General features: G+C 39.8%; 1 protein-coding gene and 1 long non-coding RNA gene across 3 annotated transcripts in view; one reads left to right on the plus strand and one right to left on the minus strand.

Moving 5' to 3' along the window:
- Nucleotides 1-24,697, plus strand: part of ctnnbip1 (catenin beta interacting protein 1) — a 67,737-nt gene that overhangs the window by 2,823 nt on the left and 40,217 nt on the right. Inside the window, exons 2-4 of one of the 2 annotated variants that reach the window (XM_062966007.1) lie at nucleotides 19,269-19,328; nucleotides 21,223-21,310; nucleotides 22,640-22,761. In XM_062966007.1, coding sequence (XP_062822077.1) covers nucleotides 22,666-22,761 — 96 coding nt within the window. In that variant the 5' untranslated portion in view covers nucleotides 19,269-19,328; nucleotides 21,223-21,310; nucleotides 22,640-22,665. The remainder of the gene's footprint in view (nucleotides 1-19,268; nucleotides 19,329-21,222; nucleotides 21,311-22,639; nucleotides 22,762-24,697) is intronic. The other variant, XM_062966008.1, reaches the window with a different exon arrangement.
- LOC134294532 (uncharacterized) overlaps nucleotides 23,319-24,697 on the minus strand; it is a 56,311-nt gene continuing 54,932 nt past the window's right edge. The window contains exon 4 of the long non-coding RNA XR_010001397.1: nucleotides 23,319-24,223. This is a non-coding gene — a long non-coding RNA (uncharacterized LOC134294532). The remainder of the gene's footprint in view (nucleotides 24,224-24,697) is intronic.

Raw genomic sequence — 24,697 nt, forward strand, 5'->3', positions numbered from 1 at the left:
ATAATATAGGGAATTTTCACAATAGCAACTGTGATCACATAGTGTTACTAATAACAATATTGGGAATAAATAGTCACAATGGCAGCTGGAATCACATTGTATTAATAATAACAATATAGGGAATTAATAGTGACTAGCTGTGATCACATAGTACTAATAATAATGATAATATAGGGAGTTAATGTCACAATAGCAGCTATGATCACATAGTATTATTGATAATAATAACAACAATATAGGGAATTAATGGTAACAGTAGCAGCTGTGATCACATAGTAATAATAATAATAGTAATGGAATTAATGGTCACAATAGCAGCTGAGATCACTATTAATAGTATTATTAATATTAATATAGGGAATTAATGGTCACAATAGTGATAACATAATAATTATAGTAATAATAATATAGTTAATTAATGGTCATAGTAGCAACTGTGGCCACATAATTATGTACACTATTCATTGTAATAAATTAAGCAATGAAAATAATTTTGTTGTGATTAATAGTGCTTATTGTTGTTATTCGATCACAGCCGCCATTATTTCCATTAGTTCCCTATTAAATCTAAGGCATAAATCAAGTATCAACAAATTTCGTCCCATTTCCTAGATCTCTCATGGCACCTATGCAAATACAGTCAGACCTAGACGTTTGCAGATTTGATCATTATTTAATCCTAATATTGTTATTGTTAGGTGATAAGCCTTGAGGGCAAATTAGCCCTCTGAGAGAGCATTTGTGGCTGAAGACTGGAGTATTAATACAAATGTACCATTATTATTGTATTATTCGTAATAGTATGTTTTTGTTACCCAGCTTAAGGTGAGGCACAACATTGTTTAAAAAAAATCCATAAAAGCACATGAAACAAAAGTTGAAACACAGTAAACTTTTAATATTCAATGTTATTATTTAATTTTTTATTATTATTATTATTATTATTATTATTATTACTACCACCAGCATTCTTGATCCAAAATACTCAGGACCAGAAATATTTCGTACGCTCGAATCCTTGCATATACATCATGAGGGATATTGGAGTAGGGACCCAAATCTAATCACGAAATGTCTTTATGTTTCGTATACACACACATTATGCTCATAGCCTTATATTGTATGTACATATGACTTGTAAGCCGCCCTGAGTCCCCTTCGGGGTGAGAAGGGCAGGATATAAATGTCTCTAATAAATAAATAATAAATAAAATAGCCTGAAGGTATTTTCATTCAGTGTGAGCATCCCTGATCCAAAATGCTTGGGAGTAGAATTCTTTTGGATTTTGGGATTTCTGCATAGAAATCATGAGATATCTTGGAGTAGGAAGGCAAGTCTAAATGTGAAATGCATTTATGTTTCCTATATGTTATACATGTAAAAATATACATGTAGAGCATCCCTTATTCGAAATGATCCAAAATCGTTCATGCTGTGAGTCTATGTATATAAGGTGTATCTAATACATAAATATGCAAGTATAGGTGGAGCATCCCTCATCTGGAATTCTGAAATAATCCAAAATCCTATCAGTTTTGCTTTCTGACAGTGGTTTCAGGCAGAACATTATTATGACATCATGTGTCTAAATTTACCTCCAGGCTATGCGTATGAGATGTATATGAAACATAAATAACTTTCATGTTTAGACTTGGATCTCATCTCCAAGATATTGTATTATGGATGCATATGCAACTAAAAGTTTCTTACCTGCAATCCTTAAATGCTCCAAAATTGTCTGTATGAAGAGTTCAAATATTGCTGCCTTCGCTTTCTGGCGATTCACTGCACACATTTCATACTGAAAAAGATTTTTGAATATTGTATTTAATCACTTTCCAGCTACAGTAGAGCCTCACTTATCCAAGTATCTGGATAATCCAAGCCATTTTTGTAGTCAATGTTTTCAATATATCATGATATTTTGGAGCTAAATTCGTAAATACAGTAATTACAACATAACATTACTGCGTATTGAACTACTTTTTTTGGTGAAATTTGTTGTAAAACATGATGTTTTGGTGCTTAATTTGTAAAATCATAACCTAATTTGATGTTTAATAGGCTTTTCCTTAATCCCTCCTTATTATCCAACATACTCACTTATCCAACATTCTGCTGGCCCGTTTATGTTGGATAAGTGAGACTCTACTGTATTTGCATAAGATACATTGAAAAGCTTAATAATCATCATGATTAGGTTGCTGTAAATTTTCCGGGCTGTATGACCATGTTCCAGAAGCATTTTTTCCTGATATTTCACCCACATCTGTGGCAAGCATCCTCAGAGGTTGTGAGGACTGTTGGAAACTAGGCAAGTGAGGTTTATATATCTGTGGAATAATGTCCAGGGTGGGAGAAATAACTCTTGTCTGTTGGAGGCAAGTGTGAATGTTGACATATTTCACCCACATCTATGGCAAGCATCCTCAGAGGTTGTGAGGACTGTAGGAAACTAGGCAAGTGAGGTTTATATATCTGTGGAATAATGTCCAGGGTGGGAGAAATAACTCTTGTCTGTTGGAGGCAAGTGTGAATGTTGACATTGGCCACCTTGATTAGCATTTAATGGCTTTGCAGCTGCAAAGCCTGGCTGCTTCTTGCCTGGTGGAATCCTTTGTTGAGAGGTGTTAGCTGGCTCTGTTTCCTGTCTGGAATTCCCCTGTTTTCAGAGTGTTGTTCTTTATTTAGTGTTCTGATTTTAGAGGTTTTTTTTTAAAGACTGGTAGACAGATTTTGTTCATTTTCGTGGTTTCCTCCTTTCTGGTGAAATTATCCACATGCTTGTGGATTTTGATGGCTTCTCTGACATGGTGGTTGTGAGAGTGGTCCAGCATTTCTGTGTTGTCCAGTGATATGCTGAGTCCAGGTTGGTTCATCAAGTGCTCTGCTGTGGCTGACTTCTCTAGTTGAGTTCCTTGGTTCATGTTTGGGCAATACTGCTATGTTTGGTGGTCCTTATGTAGACTTGTACATAGCTGCATGGTATACGGTAGACTCCTGTGGACGTGAGAGGATCTCTCTTGTCCTTTGCTGAACGAAGTTTTGTTGGTTTTTCTTAGGGGTTCTGTAGATACTAGGTTCTGTTTCTTCCTCAGCTTCCCTATGCAGTCAGTGGTTCCCTTGATGTATGGTAAGAACACTTTTCCTCTGGGTGGATCTTTATCTTGACTCTCGTGGCTTGTTCTTGGTCTTGTGGTGAAGTCTCCATTGGGCCATAGAGCCCAGTTTAGGTGGTTCCGTTCCCCTTGGAGGAGATGGGCTTCACAGATTCTTTTTGCACAGTCTGCCAGGGCTTTTAATTGTGCTTCATCATCATAAATCTTGTGTTTAGACTTGATTCTCTGTTCCAAAATCTCTTGTTTTGCAAATACATGTACAGTATTCTGAAATCCAAAACAATTCTGGCCCCAAGCATTTTGAATAAAAGACATACTGTTTCGTTCAGGAAACAATGATTTTGTTCAGAAAGCCATGGTGTCATTATCTCACCCATCCATATGGGCAATTTCAGATTTTTGGAGTATTTCAGATTTCAGAAAACTTGGATAAGGGCACTTGTATTGTGGTCATCAGTATAGTTATCATTATTATTTGATGCTACTATTCTTATAATTGTTCCTGCTAGTCATTATTATCATTGTTAGGGTTTTGGATTTTTTGAGAAACTGCAAGTCGCTTCTGGTGTGAGAGAATTGGCCGTCTGCAAGGACGTTGCCCAGGAGATGCCCGGATGTTTTGACGTTTTTACCATCCTTGTGGGAGGCTTCATGTCCCCGCATTTAGCTCATATGCTCTCTCCCTGGTTAGATTCGAACAGGCAACCTTTAGGTCAGCAACACAACCTTCAAATCATCAGTCCTGCCGGCACAAGGGTTTAACCCACTGTGGGCTCCAATTGTTAAGGTTGCCAGAATGACTTATGATTGATTGTTATGGATGATTGTTTAATATTTTAATTACGTCTATTTTAAATCATGACTTGTTTAATTGGTTTTTAAATGCATTCTTTGATGTCTCAACTGTTGATTTTATGGTATTATATGATTGTATTGGGCTTGCCCCTGTGTGAGCCGCTCTGAATCCCTGTTGGGTAGATGGAGGCGGCATACAAAAATAAAATAATATAATAATTTTATTTTTGTATGCCGCCTCCATCTCCATCTACCAAATCCAGACTGACAAAGTTCTGGAACACAACACACCAGACATCACAGTTGTGGAGAAGAAAAAGGTTTGGATCATTGATGTCGCCATCCCGGATGACAGTCACATTGACGAAAAACAACAGGAAAAACTCAGCCGCTATCAGGACCTCAGGATTGAACTTCAAAGACTCTGACAGAAACCAGTGCAGGTGGTCCCGGTGGTGATGGGCACACTGAGTGCCGTGCCAAAAGATCTCAGCTGGCATTTGGAAACAATAGACATTGACAAAATTACGATCTGTCAACTGCAAAAGGCCACCCTGCTGGGATCTGCGCGCATCATTTGAAAATACATCACACAGTCCTAGACACTTGGGAAGTGTTTGACTTGTGATTTTGCGAAACGAAATCCAGCATATCTATCTTGTTTGCTGTGTCATAATATAATAATAATAATAATACATCACACAATCCTAGACACTTGGGAAGTGTTCGACTTGTGATTTTGCGAAACGAAATCCAACATATCTGTCTTGTTTGCTGTGTCATAATAAAATAATTATTATTATGATCACTCATAAAATACATAAGGCTGAAGTGCAGCAATAGTAGTAGTTTCCAGTTAAAATGCTGAAGCTTTTTCTCATTTTGTCTCTAATTTAAAATTATTAGAAGAAGCTACAAGGGTAGTGTTAAAGTGTAGGAAGAGGATCCTGTTTAGTTGACAAACATTTAAAAAGGCTGGATGAATTAAAGGCATTTGTTAATGTTTTAAAATGTTGTTTGTGGTGGAGGAAGAGCGGGTGGGAGAATCCGATCCAGCTGGTTCAACATGTTGTTAGGACACAATGAAAGACCATCTGAAAATACTTCTTCCCAAACCTGCTTCTAGACTTCTTGTAGTTTTCAGTTCCTTTAAAGCTGTCTTGCTTGATTTCTCCAATTCCCGATCACCTGTGTTATTAGTTGGCCGCCCTGCTTTTGCATTTGCTTTAGCAGCCTGAAATTGGTTGCCACATTCCTCTCCGGATCCTGCAGATCTTGTATGTCTACTCACTCGAAAAGGGGAGAGTCCTATTTGAGTCATAGGGAGCCCTGTGATTTTCACGCATGATTCCCAAACACCTGGTACAATGCCTTTCTGTTTGGAGCCACCTGCCACACCCCTGACATAAGGCTGCCTCCGGCATCGGACTCATTTTAGACCATTTTTAAAACACCTGAGAGGCATATTTACCATTGGAAGAGGGAGCTCAGCAATGAGACCTTTAGTGTACGATCTCTGGATGCTGGATTTGGTTTATATGCAGTGTGGTCCTCGCTCTGTTCTTCCTTTCCGCATTCAGATCCAATGGCCTTGAGACCCTTTTCAGACATCATACAAACAAGGCTGGCTCTGCATTTTCTGCATACTGACAATCTATATATATAAAAGGGTAATGAAATTTTGGACTAGGACAAAACAACAAAACTTCACATCCCAGAAACACTAAACTTGGCAGCACAACCCCTCATCCACGCCTCTACGTTCATACAACAAAAAGAAAAGAAAAATAAAGTCCTAATTAGATGGAGAGGAAGAATTGTTTTTATCCAATTGCTGCCAGTTAGAAGGCTAAGCTCCGTCAGGGGAAAACCTTTACCCTTTACCTTAACTATCACCAATACTTCAATACTTTATTTCCCATACCACCATACTTTGCCACAGCAACGCGTGGCCGGGCACAGCTAGTCTATATATATAAACTAGCTGTGCCCGGCCACGCGTTGCTGTGGCAAAGTGGTGGTGGTATTGGTTAAAAAGTGTTGTGTAATTTTTATTTGACGTTATTTGTATTTTTAAATTATTTTTATTGTAAGTTATCTTTTTATTATATTTTATTATTTTCTTGTATTATTTTTAGTTATTTTCTGTTATTATAGTATTTTATTGTATTAATTTTTTAGCGTTTTTAATTATTTTTAGTGTTTTTAATTATTTTTTATTGGGTTGCTAGGAGACCAAGTTGGAGGAGCTTAGCCTTCTAACTGGCAGCAATTGGATAAAAGCAATCATTCCTCTCCCTCTAATTAGGACTTTATTTTTGTTTTCTTTTTGTTGTATCAACCTAGAGGCGTGGATGATGGGTTGTGTTGTCAAATTTCGAGGTTGGGGGGCCTGTAGTTTTGTTGTTTTGTGGGTCGCTGTGATGCCATCACTCTTTTATATATATAGAAGGGTAATGAAATTTCGGCCTAGGACAAAACAACAAAACTACACATCCCAGAAACACTAAACTTGGCAGCACAACCCCTCATCCATGCCTCTACGTTCATACAACAAAAAGAAAAGAAAAATAAAGTCCTAATTAGAGGAATAATTATTCCTCTCCCTCTAATTAGGACTTTATTTTTCTTTTTTTGTTGTTGTATGAATGTAGAGGCATGGGTGAGGGGTTGTGTTGCCAAGTTTAGTGTTTCTGGGATGTGTAGTTTTGTTGTTGTGTCGTAGGCCGAATTTTTTTTATCCTTTTGCATATATATATATATCTAGCTGTGCCTGGCCACGTGTTGCTGTGGCGATGTCTGGTGGTGTTGGTGAGAAATTGTTGAGGTAGTGGTGGTATTGAATGTCTGTTGTATGGTTCTCTTTATGTTTAGTATGCACACTGAAGTGGATTATATGGCAGTGTGGAGTCAAGATAATCCGGTTCAAAGCAGATAATATAAGATTATAAATGGGTAATATAGCTGTGTGGAAGGGCCTTGAGTCTACACTGCCATATAATCCAGTTCAAATCTGATAATCTGTGGAAGAGGCCTAAGTGAGGCCTAACTGCCTGTCCCCTGGGCTGAGTAGGTTGCTAGGAGACCAAGTGGGCGGAGCTTAGTCGTCAAACTGGCAGCAATTGGATAAAAACTATTATTCCTCTCCCTCTAATTAGGACTTTATTTTTCTTTTCTTTTTGTTGTATCAACCTAGAGCCGTGAATGATGGGTTGTGTTGTCAAATTTTGAGGTTGGGAGGCCTGTAGTTTTGTTGTTTTGTCCGCTGCCCTGATGCCATCACTCTTTTATATATATAGATATAGATCTTACAGACATAAACCATGATTTTTGGTAGCTGACATCAGTGTGCAGAGCCAGCCCTAGGTAATTGTCAAGTGTAGGCGAACAGAATTTTGGCACACACCCCCCCCCCAACCAATCACTGAAAAATAAAAGTGTTGGATAAGCGAAAATGTTGGATAATAAAGAGGGATTAAAAAAAGCCTACTAAACATCAAATTACATTAAGATTTTACAAACTAAGCACCAAAACATCATGTTTTACAACAAATCAACAGAAAAAGGAGTCTCGACTGCGCCCCCGTATGTTTTGCGCCCGAAGCGACTGCTTAATTCGCCTCATTGTTGGACCGGCTCTGTCAGTGTGATTGTTTCACTACAGAGCATCTTCCTACTGCTGTTGATGTTGTAAACACTGCCTCTGAAACATTTGTTTATATGAGGAAAGCATTGCCTGGTCTCTGAGAAGAGATTTCAGTCAGCTTTGCGTCCCAGAAAGATCAATATTGAAAAGCAGCCCTGATTTCTTAAATATGTGTGTTAAGACAGTGAGGCTGTGTTCTTTTTCGTCAGTAAAACCTCAAAAGCGTTACTGTGGTATCAAATTGTGATTGAATACAGAGAAAAAGATCTGTCTTCATCATATGCAGTAAAGCCCCCCAAAATCCTCCGGCTGTAATTACTACTGTACAATGAAGTTTGAGTAACTAAGCTGTTTGCGCGGGTTAATCATGGTGCGCATTGTACAATCCCTGCTAAGTTGCTGTGCAAGATTTGTCTGGCAAATGTTCTCTAGAACATCAGCAGAACACCCCTGAACAAGTCGGCCTGAGAAGCATTTCACATAATTAATGCTAATCCTGCATAAATCGAGTTTGTCTAGTGATTAATGGCAGGCTGCTGCACAAAGCTTCCCAGTCACGCATATGACTCTTCATCCCGGTATCAATTTCACTTTCTCTTTTTTGCAGGATACCCCTTGATTCAGATTTTGTATAGCCACCGTTTGGAAGATCTCAGAGGTCTAACAAAGTTTAGTTGAGCGAGAATTTCAGTGTGTTTTTTGCTTTACGCGTAATAGTTTCTACTAGCTGTGCCCGGCCACACGTTGCTGTGGCATAGTCCTAGGTGGGTTTTTATTTGTGGAAGCAAGTATGAATGTTGTAATTGGTCACCTTGATTAGCATTGAATGGCCCTGCAGCTCCAAAGCCTGGTTGTTTCCTCCCTGGGGACTCCTTTGTTGGGAGGTGTTAGCTGGCCCTGATTGTTTCCTGTCTGGAATTCCTGTTTTCAGATTGTGGTTCTTTATTTACTGCCCTGATTTTAGAGATTATATTGTTCTGTATTATTATACCACTGTAATTTTTATATATTATATTTATACAGTAGAGTCTCACTTATCCAAGTTTCTGGATTATCCAAGCCATTTCTGCAGTGAATGTTTTCAATATATCGTGATATTTTGGTGCTAAATTCGTAAATACAGTAATTACAACATAACATTACTGCGTATTGAACTACTTTTTCTGTCAAATTTGTTGTATAACATGATGTTTTGGTGCTTAATTTGGAAAATCATAACCTAATTTGATGTTTAATAGGCTTTTCCTTAATCCCTCCTTATTATCCAAGATTATTCGCGTATTCGCTTATCCAAGCTTCTGCCAGCCTGTTTAGCTTGGATAAGTGAGACTCTACTGTATTTTTGTATTACAGTAGAGTCTCACTTATCCAAGCTAAATGGGTTGGCAGAAGCTTGGATAAGCGAATATCTTGGATAATAAGGAGGGATTAATTGTATTTATATTTTGGTATTATTTGCTTAGAACTGGATTATATGTGGCCCCTTCTACACAACTGTATAAAATCCACTCTGAACTGGATTATATGGCAGTGGGATCTCAAGATAATCCAGTTCAAAGCAGATACTGTGGATTATCTGCCTTGGCATTCTGGGTTATATAGCTGTGTGGAAGGGCCTTGAGTCTACACTGCCATATAATCCAGTTAAAATCTGATAATCTGTATTTTATAGGCAGTGTGGAAGAGGCCTAAGTGAGGCCTAACTCTGCCTGTCCCCTGGGCTGAGTGGGTTGCTAGGAGACCAAGTGGGTGGAGCTTAGCCTTCTAACTGGCAGCAATTGGATATTATTCCTCTCCCTCTAATTAGGACTTTATTTTTCTTTTCTTTTTGTTGTATGAACGTAGAGGCATGGATGAGGGGTTGTGCTGCCAAGTTTAGTGTTTCTGGGACGTGTAGTTTTGTTGTTTTGTCCTAGGCTGAAATTTCATTACCCTTTTATATATATAGAAGGGAAGGAAACTGCACCCTGCTGAGTACATTTCCTTTCCTCTTATAAAAAAAAAATCAGTGAATCTAACAGCATAGTGCAATAAAATACATAATATTTTGACATGAGTCTGCAGTTTAAGGTGTCAGTGTCTGCATTCATGGAGTGCTTAGGAGAATGTGATGTGAAGTTTACAAGGTTAGTTTGGAACTTGAGACATCCAACTTTAATTTTCCAGTAAGCCATGAAACTCAGGGCATAATCTATCTGGCTGTCTAGCCTGTCTCTCACAAGAATACAGCCTGACCACAGGGTTATTATGGCGGGATAGGAGTGGTGTACATCCTGCCTTTAGCTCCTTAAAGGAAAATATAGGAAATACTAGCTGTGCCTGGCCACACGTTGCTGTGGCGAAGTCTGGTGGTATGGGAAATAAAGTATTGAGGAATTGGTGGTAGTGAAGGTAAAGGGTAAAGGTTTTCCCCTGACATTAAGTCCAGTCGTGTCTGACTCTGGGGGTTGGTGCTCATCTTGAGTCTATATATAATCCAGTTCAAATCTGATAATCTGTATTTTATAGGCAGTGTGGAAGAGGCCTGATTGAAGTGGCCCTGGGCTGAGTGGGTTGCTAGGAGACCAAGTGGGCGGAGCTTAGCCTTCTAACTGGCAGCAATTGGATAAAAACAATTATTCCTCTCCCTCTAATTAGGACTTAATTTTTCTTTTCTTTTTGTTGTATGAACGTAGAGGCATGGAGGAGGGGTTGTGCTGCCAAATTTAGTGTTTCTGGGATGTGTAGTTTTGTTGTTTTGTCCTAGGCCGAAATTTCATTACCCTTTTATATATATAGACTAGCTTTGCCCGGCCACACGTTGCTGTGGCTTATGCTTTCAGAGTGTTGTTCTTTATTTACTGTCCTGATTTTAGAGATTATATTGTTCTGTATTATTATATCACAATAATTATTACATATTATATTTATAATCTTATATTATCTGCTTAGAACTGGATTATATGAGGCCCCTTCTACACAGCTGTATAAAATGCACACTGAAGTGGATTATATGGCAGTTTGGGATCAAGATAATCCAGTTCAAAGCAGATAATATAAGATTATAAATGGGTAATTTAGCTGTGTGGAAGGGCCTTGAGTCTACACTGCCATATACTGTAATCCAGTTAAAATCTGATAATCTGTATTTATAGGCAGTGTGGAAGAGGCCTAAGTGAGGCCTAACTCTGCCTGTCCCCTGGGCTGAGTGGGTTGCTAGGAGACCAAGTGGGCGGAGCTTAGCCTTCTGACTGACAGCAATTGGATAAAAACAATTATTTTTCTCTAATTAGGACTTTATTTTTCTTTTCTTTTTGTTGTATGAACGTAGAGGCATGGATGAAGGGTTGTGCTGCCAAGTTTAGTGTTTCTGGGATGTGTAGTTTTGTTGTTTTGTCCTAAGCCGAAATTTTATTACCCTTTTATATATATAGATAGAATAGATCTTCCAATGGACACTGGAGTATTGAAAGCAGAAAATGTTACTTTCTAGTTTCTGATTATTTTGTTTATGCTCAATATGATCCCCAACCTTCAACCAAGACGGCGTTAATTCACATCTCTGGAGGGATGCTTGGAATGCAAAATCCATAACACTTATCCATTTATAATTGAACAATACGATGTGGAATATTTAACGTCTTTCTTTTTTTAATATGTCATGCTTTTCAGAGACTCTCGAGCCTCTTGGTATAAAATTTCAGTTGACTTCAAACTGAATTCTCAGATGGTTGTTTCCATCTAAGATTCCCATATGATTCATTCAGGTTTTAGACAAGGCTCCAACAGTTCTTCCCAAGGAAGAAAAAAAACAAAAAATAAGCTACAGTCATCTATACCTTAGAGTTTATAAACCAAAACAGGAAAAAAGTCCTTTTCCTGGTCGTGAGCTATGCATTTCTATGGCTTCTTTCACGGAAAGATTCTGAAACACATGCAGGGCTGTAATGAAGTCGAATTCAAGAATTCCCTGAAGTAATTTGGTCTGACCGCATGGAATCAAGTTAACTGTGAATTATTGTTGAACTTGCGACTCTTTAAGACATTTGCAGCCTACTGCAGTTTTGCAAACATCACAATGTCAATAGCAAAAGGCTGATTCCATTATACTCTAACTCCACCAACTGAGGTTTTTAGCTTTTAAAAGTCAATGTGAATTCTAGATTAATTCAGTTAATTCTGTTTTAAGACTTAAACATACAATACTACATACAATACTACATGGGCCGGGCTGTGGCACTGCTGGTTAGTAGCCAGTTGCAATAAATCACTATTGACCAAGAGGTCAAGAGTTCGAAGCCAGCCCGGGTCGGATTAAGCCCCTGACCATTAACAGCTTAGCTTGCTGTTGACCTATGCAGCTCGAAAGACAGTTGCATCTGTCAATTATTATTATTACTAGTATTATTACTATTATCTGCATTTCTATAATATATTGTATGTATATATACTTGTTAACCACCCTGAGTCCCCTTCGGGGTGAGAAGGACGGGATATAAATGTCGCTAATAATAATTATAATTATTATATACCGCTTTCAGAGGCGGTCCAACAATGAGGCGAATTAGGCAGTCGCCTGTGGCGCAAAACATACAGGGGCGCAGTCGAGACTGCTTTTTCTGTTGATTTGTTGTAAAACATGATGTTTTGGTGCTTAGTTTGTAAAATCTTAATGCAATTTGATGTTTAATAGGCTTTCCCTTAATCCCTCCTTATTATCCAACATTTTCATTTATCCAATGCTTTTATTTTTCAGTGATTGGTTTGGGGGGGGGGGGCGCCAAAATTCTGTTTGCCTACACTTGAAAAATACCTAGGGCCGGCTCTGACCGCTTTTCTCACTCCTGGGGGGACTCAAAGCGGTTTACAACATAATAAATGGCAAAATTCAGTGTATAGAAAAATATATCACATATTTAAATCAAAAACATAACTGTAGATTAAACCATTAAAACTATAAAAACATCAAACATAGACATACGCATTAAACATGTTATTGCAACAATTAACATAGATCCCTTCTCTTCCACCCCCCAATGACCACCCATCTCCCCCTCCATAGAATAGAAAATTTAGGTACCGCTTTATGCAGGGAGGCTAATTTAACTGATTTACGACACCATAAAACCCTCCAGCAGCGTGCGAAGAATGAGGAAGTACTCCATCAAGGACTCACTGTCACAAGTGGACGGTGAAGCGGCCGGAATTGAGCAAATCTCATGATGCTGGAAGCTGGAAAATGTTAAATTGCTTCTGTGTCTGTCTATATATGTTGTATGTCTAATGGTATTAAATGTTTGCTATGTATATGTGCACTGTGATCCGCCCTGAGTCCCTTTCAGGGTGAGAAAGGCGGAATATAAATACTGTAAATAAAATAAATAACATTGTATTTGCGTGACCAAATGTATTTTTAGCCATGACAACGATCATTGTAGTACTGAACGCATGACCATGCCTGCTATTTCGAGAGCAACTATCGCTGTCGAAACAAACTGAAATGCACACTATTCCTTCAATGTATGGTAGTCCTGTTATCTAACAATAGACTGTTTATTGTATGTTTTCTGGGCTGTATGGTCATGTTCCAGAAGTATTCTCTCCTGATGTTTCGCCCACATCTATGGCAGGCATCCTCAGAGGTTGTGAGGTATATGTATATGGGAAGGCTGGCTGGAATCCTATGTTGCAGTTATGAATGCATCACAGAGTTAAGCACCCGTGAGTGTTGTGTATTCGTAGTCCCTGCATCAACAGACCTATGGACCTCACAACCTCTAAGGATGCCTGCCATAGATGTGGGCGAAACTTCAGGAGAGAATTCTTCTGCAACATGGCCATACAGCCTGGAAAACATACAACAATCCTGTGATCCGGGCCATGAAAGCCTTCGACAACAAGTAGGCTGTTTATTTGAATTCCTTCAGACATAAGACACAGCAGCTTTTCAGAATTCTAGAAAGAGGTTGCAAATCAACCACATGGATCTCGCTTTCAAATGACAACATACAAACACCTACTTTAAGCATGTTTATTTCCTCCACCACAGACATCCCAGTGTTTCTGACCCTCTCCATTGGTGTGGAATTTACTGTTGTGTTGGATATAGCAGTTTTGGGAAAGTTCTTGTACTTTCATTGGGAGCTTGTCCCAGAACTCGGAAACTCCTGTGAGATTTTATGGAGAGATGTTGGTGACTTCAGGGAATGTAGGTCATTTACTCATATTCCACAAATGAGAGCTTGGCATTACTCGGTGAGTCCATAGCTGAGCTACCTCTGGAATTCAGCGCTAACTGCTTGGAACCATTATGGTTTGCCCCGAATTGTATAATGAGATCGACAAGGCCTTGGGGTTAGTGGTTCAGCTGTTGTACAGCTGTCTTGCTTGAGCATTGCTGCTTGCTTTTGGGACCTTAGTCATCTGCAGATGCCCAGTGACCCCCGCCTCAAATATCCTGTTACAGAGGACTTGGGGATCCTGTTTCTTGGGAATCCCATGTGTAGTTGAACATTTCAGATTTCTGGTTGAAATGGCAGTCCTTGGATCAAGGTCATGGGCTTGATTTGTGGTTCCGAATGTCTTTAGTGGAGCTTGGCCTGCTCGCCAACTATAGAAGCTGGAAGAAAGCTGGGACAAGTTAGTCCCTGATAGGATCCTGGTCATTTCTGTTAATGTGGGATTTGTGTATTAGTAGTGTTTAAATGAAATTTGTGTCTGGCATGTATTGCATACAGGTTGCATCATCCAGAGTATGCTATAGTCTGTAAAGAGTAAATGACTGAGAAGCTGTGTTGACCTTGATGTGTCTGGGGAGTATCCAGACTCATGTGTGTTTGTACATTACTGATTGCATCAGTTGAGATCTTGCTCTGTTCTGAGTTTGTGTCTGCCTAGAGTGAAAGCCAAGCCTGTGTTCATCTGCAAGTCTGTTTGTCTTGTGTAGTAAAACTTTGTATATATTTTTTACCATCGTTTCTGATGTCTCTTCGTTTCTGCGCTCCATTGACAACATACAACTGCTGCTACGCTGCGAATTACTCTGACAATTTCAATGTAATCAAAGCACGACTTGCAAAACTGGAGCCATCCCAATATATTTACTGTATATACTCGAGTATAAGCTAGATTTCAGCCCTTTTTTTAAGACTGAAAAAAAACCCTCGGTTTATAATCGAGAGAGGGTCCTGGTTGGCTTATATTTGGGTTATATAAAACACAATAATGGTTCAAAACTTAAGTAGTACACAATATGTATATGAGAGCATTTGATGCTCTAATATACATATTGTGTACTACTTACGTTTTGAACCATTATTGTGTTTTATATCGCTCATTACATTGTTTAGAACAGACATCTGTGTTTATCTAATAGTGGCTTATATTTGGGTCAGCTTATACTCAAGAATATATGGTACCTTTATTATTTTTCTCTATTATTATTGGTATTATTACATTTATTATTTTTCTCTATTATTGTTGCTACTACAGTAGAGTCTCACTTATCCAAGCTAAATGGGCCGGCAGAAGCTTGGATAAGCGAATATCTTGGATAATAAGGAGGCATTAAGGAAAAGCCTATTAAACATCAAATTAGGTTATGATTTTACAAATTAAGCACCAAAACATCATGTTATACAACAAATTTGACAGAAAAAGTAGTTCAGTATGCAGTGATGCTACGTAGTAATTACTGTATTTACGATTTTAGCACCAAAATATCACGATGTATTGAAAACATTGACTATAAAAATGCGTTGGATAATCCAGAATGTTGGATAAGTGAGACTCTACTGTATTACATTTATTTTACTCTATTTTTAATTATTATTAATACATTTATTATTTCACTCTGATATTATTATATTTATTATTTTACTCTATTTATTACTACATGTATTATTTTACTGTATTATTATTATTATTATTATTATTATTATTATTATTATTGTTACATGTGTTATTTTACTCTATTATTATTAAAAGGATACATAAGGGCATTTACATTGAAGAAGATGAGAATAATGATTTAATCGGCCGTTGGACAATCTTATCTTAATTAGAGTTTTATGTAAATATTAAAAAACATTTAACCTACTGATGCCTCAATTAATGTAATTTTATTGGTATCTGTTTTTATTTCTGAAATTTAACACTCTCGGCTTATACTGGAGGCAATGATTTCCCAGTTTTTTTGTGGTAAAATTAGGTGCCTCGGCTTATATTCGAGTTAGCTTATACTCGAGTATATACGGTACATACTGATAGTTGACTATTGCTGTTGCGTCTTGGGTTGCTTGAATATAAGGGTTATGGTTTTTGCAGTAAAGCCATTTAATGGGTAAATACATGAGCTGTACTTCTCATTGTTATGCCTGAAATGCCTTTCAACCGTTTTGAAGTAGTGTTCCGTTGAATAATTTAGTAGTTAATTTAAATAGTTGATTTAATTGTCTTAACCCTTATGCAGAGTTTTTAGCTGTATTTTGTTTTCATCTCTATTAGCTTCCACATTAGGAGAAAGGCAGGACACATTCATTGGTTTATTTAGGAGTGTTAGAATCTGCCTTTCTGGAGGGGGTTGGCGAAAATTGACCTTGATTTATGGGAGTTATAGTTCACCTGCATCCAGAGAAACTCTGACCCCCCACTGACAATGGACTAGAACCAAACTAGGCACAGAGAAGCCCCATGACCAACTGAACATACTGCAAGGGTTTGAGGAATGGACCTTGATTTTGGGAGTTGTAGTTCACCCTTATCTAGAGAGCACTGAATCCAGCCAATGTCAAATGTGGAGCACGCTTGGCACACAGACCTAACATGGCCAACTGTGCATTCAGTAGGGTGGCCTTTTAATATTATTGTTGTTGTTGTTGTTGTCATTATTGTAAGACACAGCAAACAAGATAGACATGCTGGATTTCATATCACAAAATCACAAGTCGAACACTTCCCAAGTGTCTAGGACTGTGTGATGTATTTTCGGATGATACGTGCAGATCCCAGTCGGGTGGCCTTTTGCAGTTGGCAGATCGTAATTTTGTCAATGTCTATTATTTCCAAATGCCGGCTGAGATCTTTTGGCACGGCACCCAGTGTGCCCATCACCACCGGGACCACCTGCACTGGTTTCTGCCAGAGTCTTTGAAGTTCGATCTTGAGGTCCTGATAGCGGCTGAGTTTTTCCTGTTGTTTTTCGTCAATGCGACTGTCACCTGGGATGGCAACATCAATGATCCAAACCTTTTTCTTTTCCACAACTGTGATGTCTGGTGTGTTGTGTTCCAGAACTTTGTCAGTCTGGATTCGGAAGTCCCACAGTATCTTTGCGTGCTCATTTTCCAATACTTTTGCAGGTTTGTGATCCCACCAGTTCTTTGCTGCTGGGAGGTGGTACTTGAGGCATAAGTTCCAATGAATCATTTGGGCCATATAGTTGTGCCTCTGTTTGTAGTCTGTCTATGTGATTTTCTTACAGCAGCTGAGGATGTGATCAATGATTTCGTCGGTTTCCTTGCACAGTCTGCATTTTGGGTCATCAGCTAATTTTTCGATCTTGGCCTGAATTGCCTTTGTCCTGATGTCTTGCTCCTGGGCTGCAAGGATCAGGCCTTCTGTCTCCTTCTTCAGGGTCCCATTCGTGAGCCAGAGCCAGGTCTTCTCCTTCTCAGCTTTTCCTTCAATTTTGTCAAGGAACTTTCCATGCAATGTTTTGTTGTGCCAGCTCTAGTTTGTAGTGCAGTTTTCTTGTACTGATTTTTTGTCTGCTGTACTTTGAGGAGTTTCTGATTTTTGACTTCAATAAAAGCAGGTTATTCACTTTGCTTTACATATTCTGCCAGGGCATGTTCTTCTTATTTGACTGCTTGTTTTAGTTGTAAGAGTCCTCTGCCCCCTGATCTTCTAGGTAGATATAGCTGGTCAACATCACTGCGAGGGTGCAGTGAATGATGAATAGTCATGAGTTTTCTTGTTTTTCTTTCCAAATTGTCCAGTTCCACCTGTGTCCAGTTTATGATGCCAGCAGTATATCTTATGACAGGTATGGCCCAGGTGTTTATGGCCTTGATGGTGTTGCCTCCATTGAGCTTGCTTTTGAGAATTTTTCTGACCCTTTGTGTGTATTCTTTGCTGACCACAGTTTTCACATGTTCATGCTTGATGTTGTCCAGCTGTAATATGCCCAGATATTGGGTTGTTGTATGTCTTTCGGGCTGTGTGGCCATGTTCCAGAAGCATTCTCTCCTGACGTTTCGCCCACATCTATGGCAGGCATCCTCAGAGGTTGTGAGGTAGGGTCACAATCTCTGAGGATGCCTGCCATAGATGTGGGCGAAACGTCAGGAGAGAATGCTTCTGGAACATGGCCACACAGCCCGAAAGACATACAACAACCCTGTGATCCCGGCCATGAAAGCCTTCGACAACACATTGCCCAGATATTTATAGGCCTCTGGCTGGTGACACTTTATTGTTTGGCCATTAGGCATATTTATGCCCTCACTTTCAATGATTTTTCCTTTCTTCAATGCCACTGTCTAGCATTTGTCCAAACCAAACTCCATGCTGATATCAGTGCTAAAAATTCGGAGTGTTGGTCAGAGACTGGATTTCAGTTTCCATTTTCCCATACAGCTTCAGATCATCCATGTACATCAGATGTGAAATTTTGTGAGATTTCTTAGATGTTTGTTAGCTGAGATTTGTTTTTTGTAAGATTGTTGACAGAGGGATTATGGCAATGATGAAAAGCAGAGGGGACAATGAATCTCCCTGGAAAATAATAATAATAATAATAATAATAATATAATATTTGGTTGCTTGACAGAATCATTCTAAAGCTGTCTGTTACATGTTGAGGCACTACAGAGAGCAGGGAGTATTTACTGAAAAATTTGTTAAGACTTCAAAATAGCCTTTTCCTCTCTGGAATACAAGGCAATTGTTTTCTAAAGAGCGGCTGCTTAGCTTATTGACTTGGAGCTCTTCCTGGGGTGTTTCATTGTCGAAGGAGATTTGCAGGAATCTCAGCTGCAGGGTCCCTTTCTGATGGAGACGTTCCCGGGATTAGTTTGGCATCCCTTCCAGATGCTTTGTGGGATAGCAGAAATAAGCTGACACTCAGGATTACCAGCCTGCGCCTCCTGATTCATGCGAACATGTGCGGGTTGCTTGAACGAGTCATTGTTGAACTGTGGAGCCTGGAGTTGCCTTGGAAGTATATTGGAGAGGGTTTCTGTGTTCTTGGGTCATTAATGGCAGATAAGCTTTTGTGGATGATGGGTTGTCTTCCAGTTACGGATTTTCCCTGAGATTTATAGCTATACTCTAGTTATGGGAATGGCGGGGGAGTTTGTTAGGGCTGTGTTTAAGCCTACAACATAGTGTTCCTCTTGTTTACCTTTGTTGTTCCACACAGGTGCATTGACTTTCTTTGATTCCTTCCCTGTTCCTAGTGACAGTAGTTTTGCTCTTGTATAAAACTTTAATTTGTCATCTCAAGCACAAGTCCCATTGAAACGGTTTCACAAATGTGTTGTGCGAAGAACAGATAGATCATGTTTTCACTTAGACAGCTCTTGAATGCATCCAAAGTATTTGAAGTCCCTTGATCTGCTGTTGTACGCCATGTGGGGCTTTCTTAGATGCAGACTGCCTTATAGATACTGCTTCTAAATAAATAAATATAGGCTGCATGTTAAAACCAGTCCTTTCTTTCCCTCAGGGTGACGGCTTATGGTGTTTCCAAGCTGAGATAATCAAAATTGAATACTCAGTGAGCCAGGTGAGTTGTAGCACATACCTTGATAATCTGAGCTTTTGATGGTTTGCCCAGAGACCCAATGTAAAGGCAACAGTTACTAATCTTTCTTATCTAGAAGAATGTTGTACTAATGGCAGTACAGAAAAATATAATAATAATAATAATAAGTAAAGCAAAGTGAAGAACCTGCTTTGATTGAAGTCAAAAATCAGAAACTCCTCAAAGCACAGCAGACAAAAAATCAGTACAAGAAAACCGCACTACAAACTAGAGCTGAAAGCTGGCACAACAGAACATTGCATGGAAAGTTCCTTGACAAAATTCAAGGAAAAGCTGATAAGGACAAGACCTGGCTCTGGCTCACAAATGGGACCCTGAAGAAGGAGAGAGAAGGCCTGATCCTTGTAGCCCAGGAGCAAGGCATCAGAACAAAGGCAATTCAGGCCAAGATCGAAAAATCAGCTGAGGACCCAAAATGCAGACTGTGCAAGGAAACCGACGAAACCATTGATCATCTCCTCAGCTGCTGTAGGAAAATCGCACAGACAGACTGAAAACAGAGGCACAACTATGTGGCCCAAATGATTCATTGGAACTTATGCCTCAAGTACCACCTCCCAGCAGCAAAGAACTGGTGGGATCACAAACCTGCAAAAGTATTGGAAAATGAGCACGCAAAGATACTGTGGGACTTCCGAATCCAGACTGACAAAGTTCTGGAACACAACACACCAGACATCACAGTTGTGGAAAGGAAAAAGGTTTCGATCATTGATGTCGCCATCCCAGGTGACAGTCGCATTGATGAAAAACAACAGGAAAAACTCAGCCGCTATCAGGACCTCAAGATTGAACTTCAAAGACTCTGGCAGAAACCAGTGCAGGTGGTCCCGGTGGTGATGGGCACATTGGGTGCCGTGCCAAAAGATCTCAGCCGGCATTTGGAAACAATAGACATTGACAACATTACGATCTGCCAACTGCAAAAGGCCACCTGACTGGAATCTGCACGCATCATCCGAAAATACATCACACAGTCCTAGACACTTGGGAAGTGTTCGACTTGTGATTTTGTGAAACGAAATCCAGCATATCTATCTTGTTTGCTGTGTCATAATAAGACCAGAGCCAGGTCTTCTCCTTATCAGCTTTTCCTTCAATTTTGTCAAGGAACTTTCCATGCAATGTTTTGTTGTGCCAGCTGTCAGCTCTAGTTTGTAGTGCGGTTTTCTTGTACTGGTTTTTTTGCTTGCTGTGCTTTGAGGAGTTTCTGATTTTCGACTTCAGTCAAAGCAGGTTCTTCACTTTGCTTTACATAATCTGCCAGGGCATGTTCTTCTTATTTGACTGCTTGTTTTACTTGTAAGAGTCCTCTGCCCCCTGTTCTTCTAGGCAGATAGAGCCTATTATTATTATTATTATTATTATTATTATTATTATTATTATTATTATCAACAACATTGAGACTGGGTGGACATCTGTCAGGGATGCTTTGCTTGTGCTTTTGGTGCAGAGAGGCAGAAGAGGGTTGGACTAAATGGCCCTCTCTTTTTATTTTTATTGTTGTTATTATTATTATTATTAATTATTATTGCTCAGTGGCCAAATATAGTCTGGCCCTCCTACGGTCCAAAGGATTGTGAACTGGCCCCCTGTTTAAAAAGTTTGGGGACCCCTGGTTTAGGGTAACCCCCAGAATAGCATTGTTTTGAAAGGGTGGGCTTTTTTCCCCCTTCACCTTTGCAGCTAGTGCCACCTCCTGGAAAATGAAGCAAATATTTTCTTTTCAAGGCTTACATCCTATCTTGTTCTGGTTGTGTCTTTTGAAAAAAGGTTTGTGTCTCCTTTGTTTCTGAATGGGTGGGTGTGACTTTTAAACGCTTTCACTCCAGGCTCCCTGTCTCTGTGTTTGCAGGAGCCAACCTTCATGCTTTCCCCAAACTCTGGATTACATCTTTGATTTCATCTCCCGTTCTCGTAGCCTGAGGTGACTAGGCAAACAGGTAAGACAGACTCTGGCTCTGTTTCACTTTGCTTTGCTTCTTTTATTTTAATAAAATGATTATCTGGCATGGGTTTAAGAACTGTACACAGCCTGTTAAGTATTTATTTATTTATCATGTCAGAAGCAAAATGAAAATGCAGTTATAATGTGCAGGAAAACCACAAAAAAATTAAAAACTTGGATTTTGTTTGACCAGAAGCTGCCCACTTGGGAGTGCCTCTGGTGTGGCTGTGAGAAGGTCCTCCATTGTGCATGTGGCAGGGCTCACGCTGCATTGTAGTCAGTGGTCTGTGGTTTGCTCTTCTCCACACTGGCATGGCGTGGACTCCACTTTGTAGCCCCAATTTCTTAAAGTTGGCTCTGCATCTTGTGCCAGAGCACAGTCCATTCAGTGCCTTCCACATTGTCCAGTCTTCTGTGTGCGTTCTCATCTGGTCTCAGCCACTGATTGAGGTTCTGGGTGTTAGCCTGCCACTTTTGGACTCTTGCTTGCTGAGGTGTTCCTTTGAGTATCTTTATGGATCTTAGGAAGCTATTTCTTGATTTTAGCTGATGACTTGCTGTATGATATCTGAACAGCGGATGGGCTGGAGGTGTCAGTGCCTTTGTCCTTTCATTGCTGGCTGCTACTTCCTGACGGATGTCAGCTGGATCAGTAGTTCTCAACTTGTGGGTCCATAGATGTTTTGGCCTTCAACTCCCAGAGGCATGGATGAGGGGTTGTGCTGCCAAGTTTAGTGTTTCTGGGATGTGTAGTTTTGTTGTTTTGTCCTAGGCCGAAATTTCATTACCCTTTTATATATATAGATGTGTGTGTGCGTGTGTGTAATGTGCATAATTCCCATGGAGTAAACAACAAAACCACTGGACCAAATCACACCAAATTTGGCCGCAAAAGACATTAGTCATCCAATCAATCTGCATGCAGCAGCGTGTCAGTAAAAATGGCTAGGCGTGTCAGTGCTGACACGCGTGTCATAGGTTGGCCATCACTAGTCTAATGCTTTCCCAGGAAAAAAGTGACACTTGTACCTGGTTGCTTCTGCATCATGTACTATTGATGTCCACGTTCGTCTGTAGTACAGTGAGATGTCCTCCTGACAGCATTGCCTTCCCTAAGGAAACGCATGGCACCGTTTCTTCCCTACGGAAAATGAAGTTGTCAGTTTGAGCTGAACCCTCCCAAGAACCAAAACATGACATTTCCTAGCAGAGTTGAACCACATACTGTTCATCAAGGCCTGACGAGTCAGTTCTTATCAACAAGGTAGCCGTGGCTTTCACTGTTGATATCTCTTTGTTTTGCTTTTGTGTGTCAAATCTTTAGACGTCTCAGGAACTGGAAAGAAGGGAATGAACCGTGAGGGCGTCCCCGGGAAGAGTCCGGAGGAGATGTATATACAACAGAAAGTGAGAGTCCTACTTATGCTTAGGAAGATGGGGTCAAATGTAAGTATGGCAGGCAAGCGGGCTGACATTTTAATAATATAAAATTTTCTGGGACAGAAGAGTCACGTTCGGGCTATTACTAAGAGAACTAGCTGCCTTCTGATTTATGAACGTATCCCTCCTGTAACATAGGTAGGTAAGAATATATTCATATCTATCCAGACATCTCTCTTTATATAGATATTTACAGAGACTTGCAAACATAAGAGGGTAAATTCATATATAAAAATAATGTATATGTATGGCTACAGATACACAGATACATGGATCTATATGTATAAAGGATTTGCAAAGACCTGCAAACATATGAGGGGAACAGGGTTGTTGTATGTCTTTCGGGCTGTGTGGCCATGTTCCAGAAGCATTCTCTCCTGACGTTTCGCCCACATCTATGGCAGGCATCCTCAGAGGTTGTGAGGATGCCTGCCATAGATGTGGGCGAAACGTCAGGAGAGAATGCTTCTGGAACATGGCCACACAGCCCGAAAGACATACAACAACCCTGTGATCCCGGCCATGAAAGCCTTCGACAACACATATGAGGGGAAATTCATATATAACATTAATAGATAGATAGTGTGACGCCTCTAGGCTGCGTGAGCACTGGAAACCAGACACAGAGGCCAATAAACAATCTAATATCTTTAGTAAATAAAAGAGCAATTTTATAGCAATAAAAGAGTCAAACAAAAATAAGCAGAGTATATAGTCCAGCAATAGTCCTTTTAGGAAAAGTCAAATATAGTCCAATAATGTAAAGTTAGATGTCCAGTATTAGAGTTCAAAGTTTTAAATCCAATAACCGAAACACACACAAACTTCCAAGCAGTTTGAGTGGGGAATAAAGCAAGGTCTTTCAAAGATTTCCAGGTTCAATGTCCAAGGCTGAGATAGCAAGGCAAGGCAAGGCAAGGCAAAGTTGGTCGTGGTGGAACTGAATTGCAGTCCAGACTTGGCAGGGAGACGAGACGCAACGCCCGATCTACTCGAGAGTAGCACGCTGCAGGAACTAGAGACGATGTTAATTTCCCCACTGACACGTTGACACCGCACTGGCTAGCCTGTGCGCAGAACTTTTATGGGACTTCAAATCTCCCCTCAAACCAGGTGCCTGAACACTTTTTCCCAAGGGAAACGGACTGAAGTCAACAACTTGCCAGATGCAACCCTCCCTGGAAACTCTCAAGGGAATCGGTTTAATTAGCGTCCTCTCTCTCCGCTAATCTCGCGCTTCTTCTCCGATTCTCCTTCTCAGAGCGAAATGTTTTCAGAAACAACCTCCTATCGAAAGGAGCACTTTCCGGGGAACCAGGCTCTGTTTCAAGGGCTTTCTTAATTAGCTTTGGGCTCAAACTGTCAACAGAGAACATCTGGAAAGGAGCAGAATCTTGCTGAGTTGGCACAAACTCCATATCCTCTTCAGTCTGATCCATAATGGCTGCGGGGTCATGACTCGAGGGTCCTGAGACATCACAGATAGATAGATACACATATAAAGGTACATAGAGATGGCAAAAGCTTGCAAGGGGTTAATGCCTATATATCTGTAGGAGAATTTAATAAATATTTCAGGGGAAAATGCTTCCATAAGATTAATGAATATATATTTTTCTTCTTCCTGACTTGCAAGGGTGTCTTTCTCTTTTCAAAACATTCCCTTGATTAAGAGCGAGGGAGGCTTTGCAAAAGAAAACACACTGATAAGGGAGGAGAAGAGAGAAATATATCACATATTGCAGCAATAGCCTGCAGGCTCTGTTGCCGGCCTTGACCCGATTATAAGCCGAGGGAGGCTTTTTCAGCTCATAAATAAGGACTGAAAAACTCGGCTTATCTTCGAGTATATACCGTATATATTATTGTATTATTATATTGTCACTCTGGCCCAGCTAGAATATATATACCAGCACAGCTAGGTTAATCAGCAACATCAATC

Source organism: Anolis carolinensis, unplaced genomic scaffold, assembly GCF_035594765.1.
Source record: "Anolis carolinensis isolate JA03-04 unplaced genomic scaffold, rAnoCar3.1.pri scaffold_15, whole genome shotgun sequence".
Taxonomy (NCBI): Eukaryota; Metazoa; Chordata; class Lepidosauria; order Squamata; family Dactyloidae; genus Anolis; species Anolis carolinensis.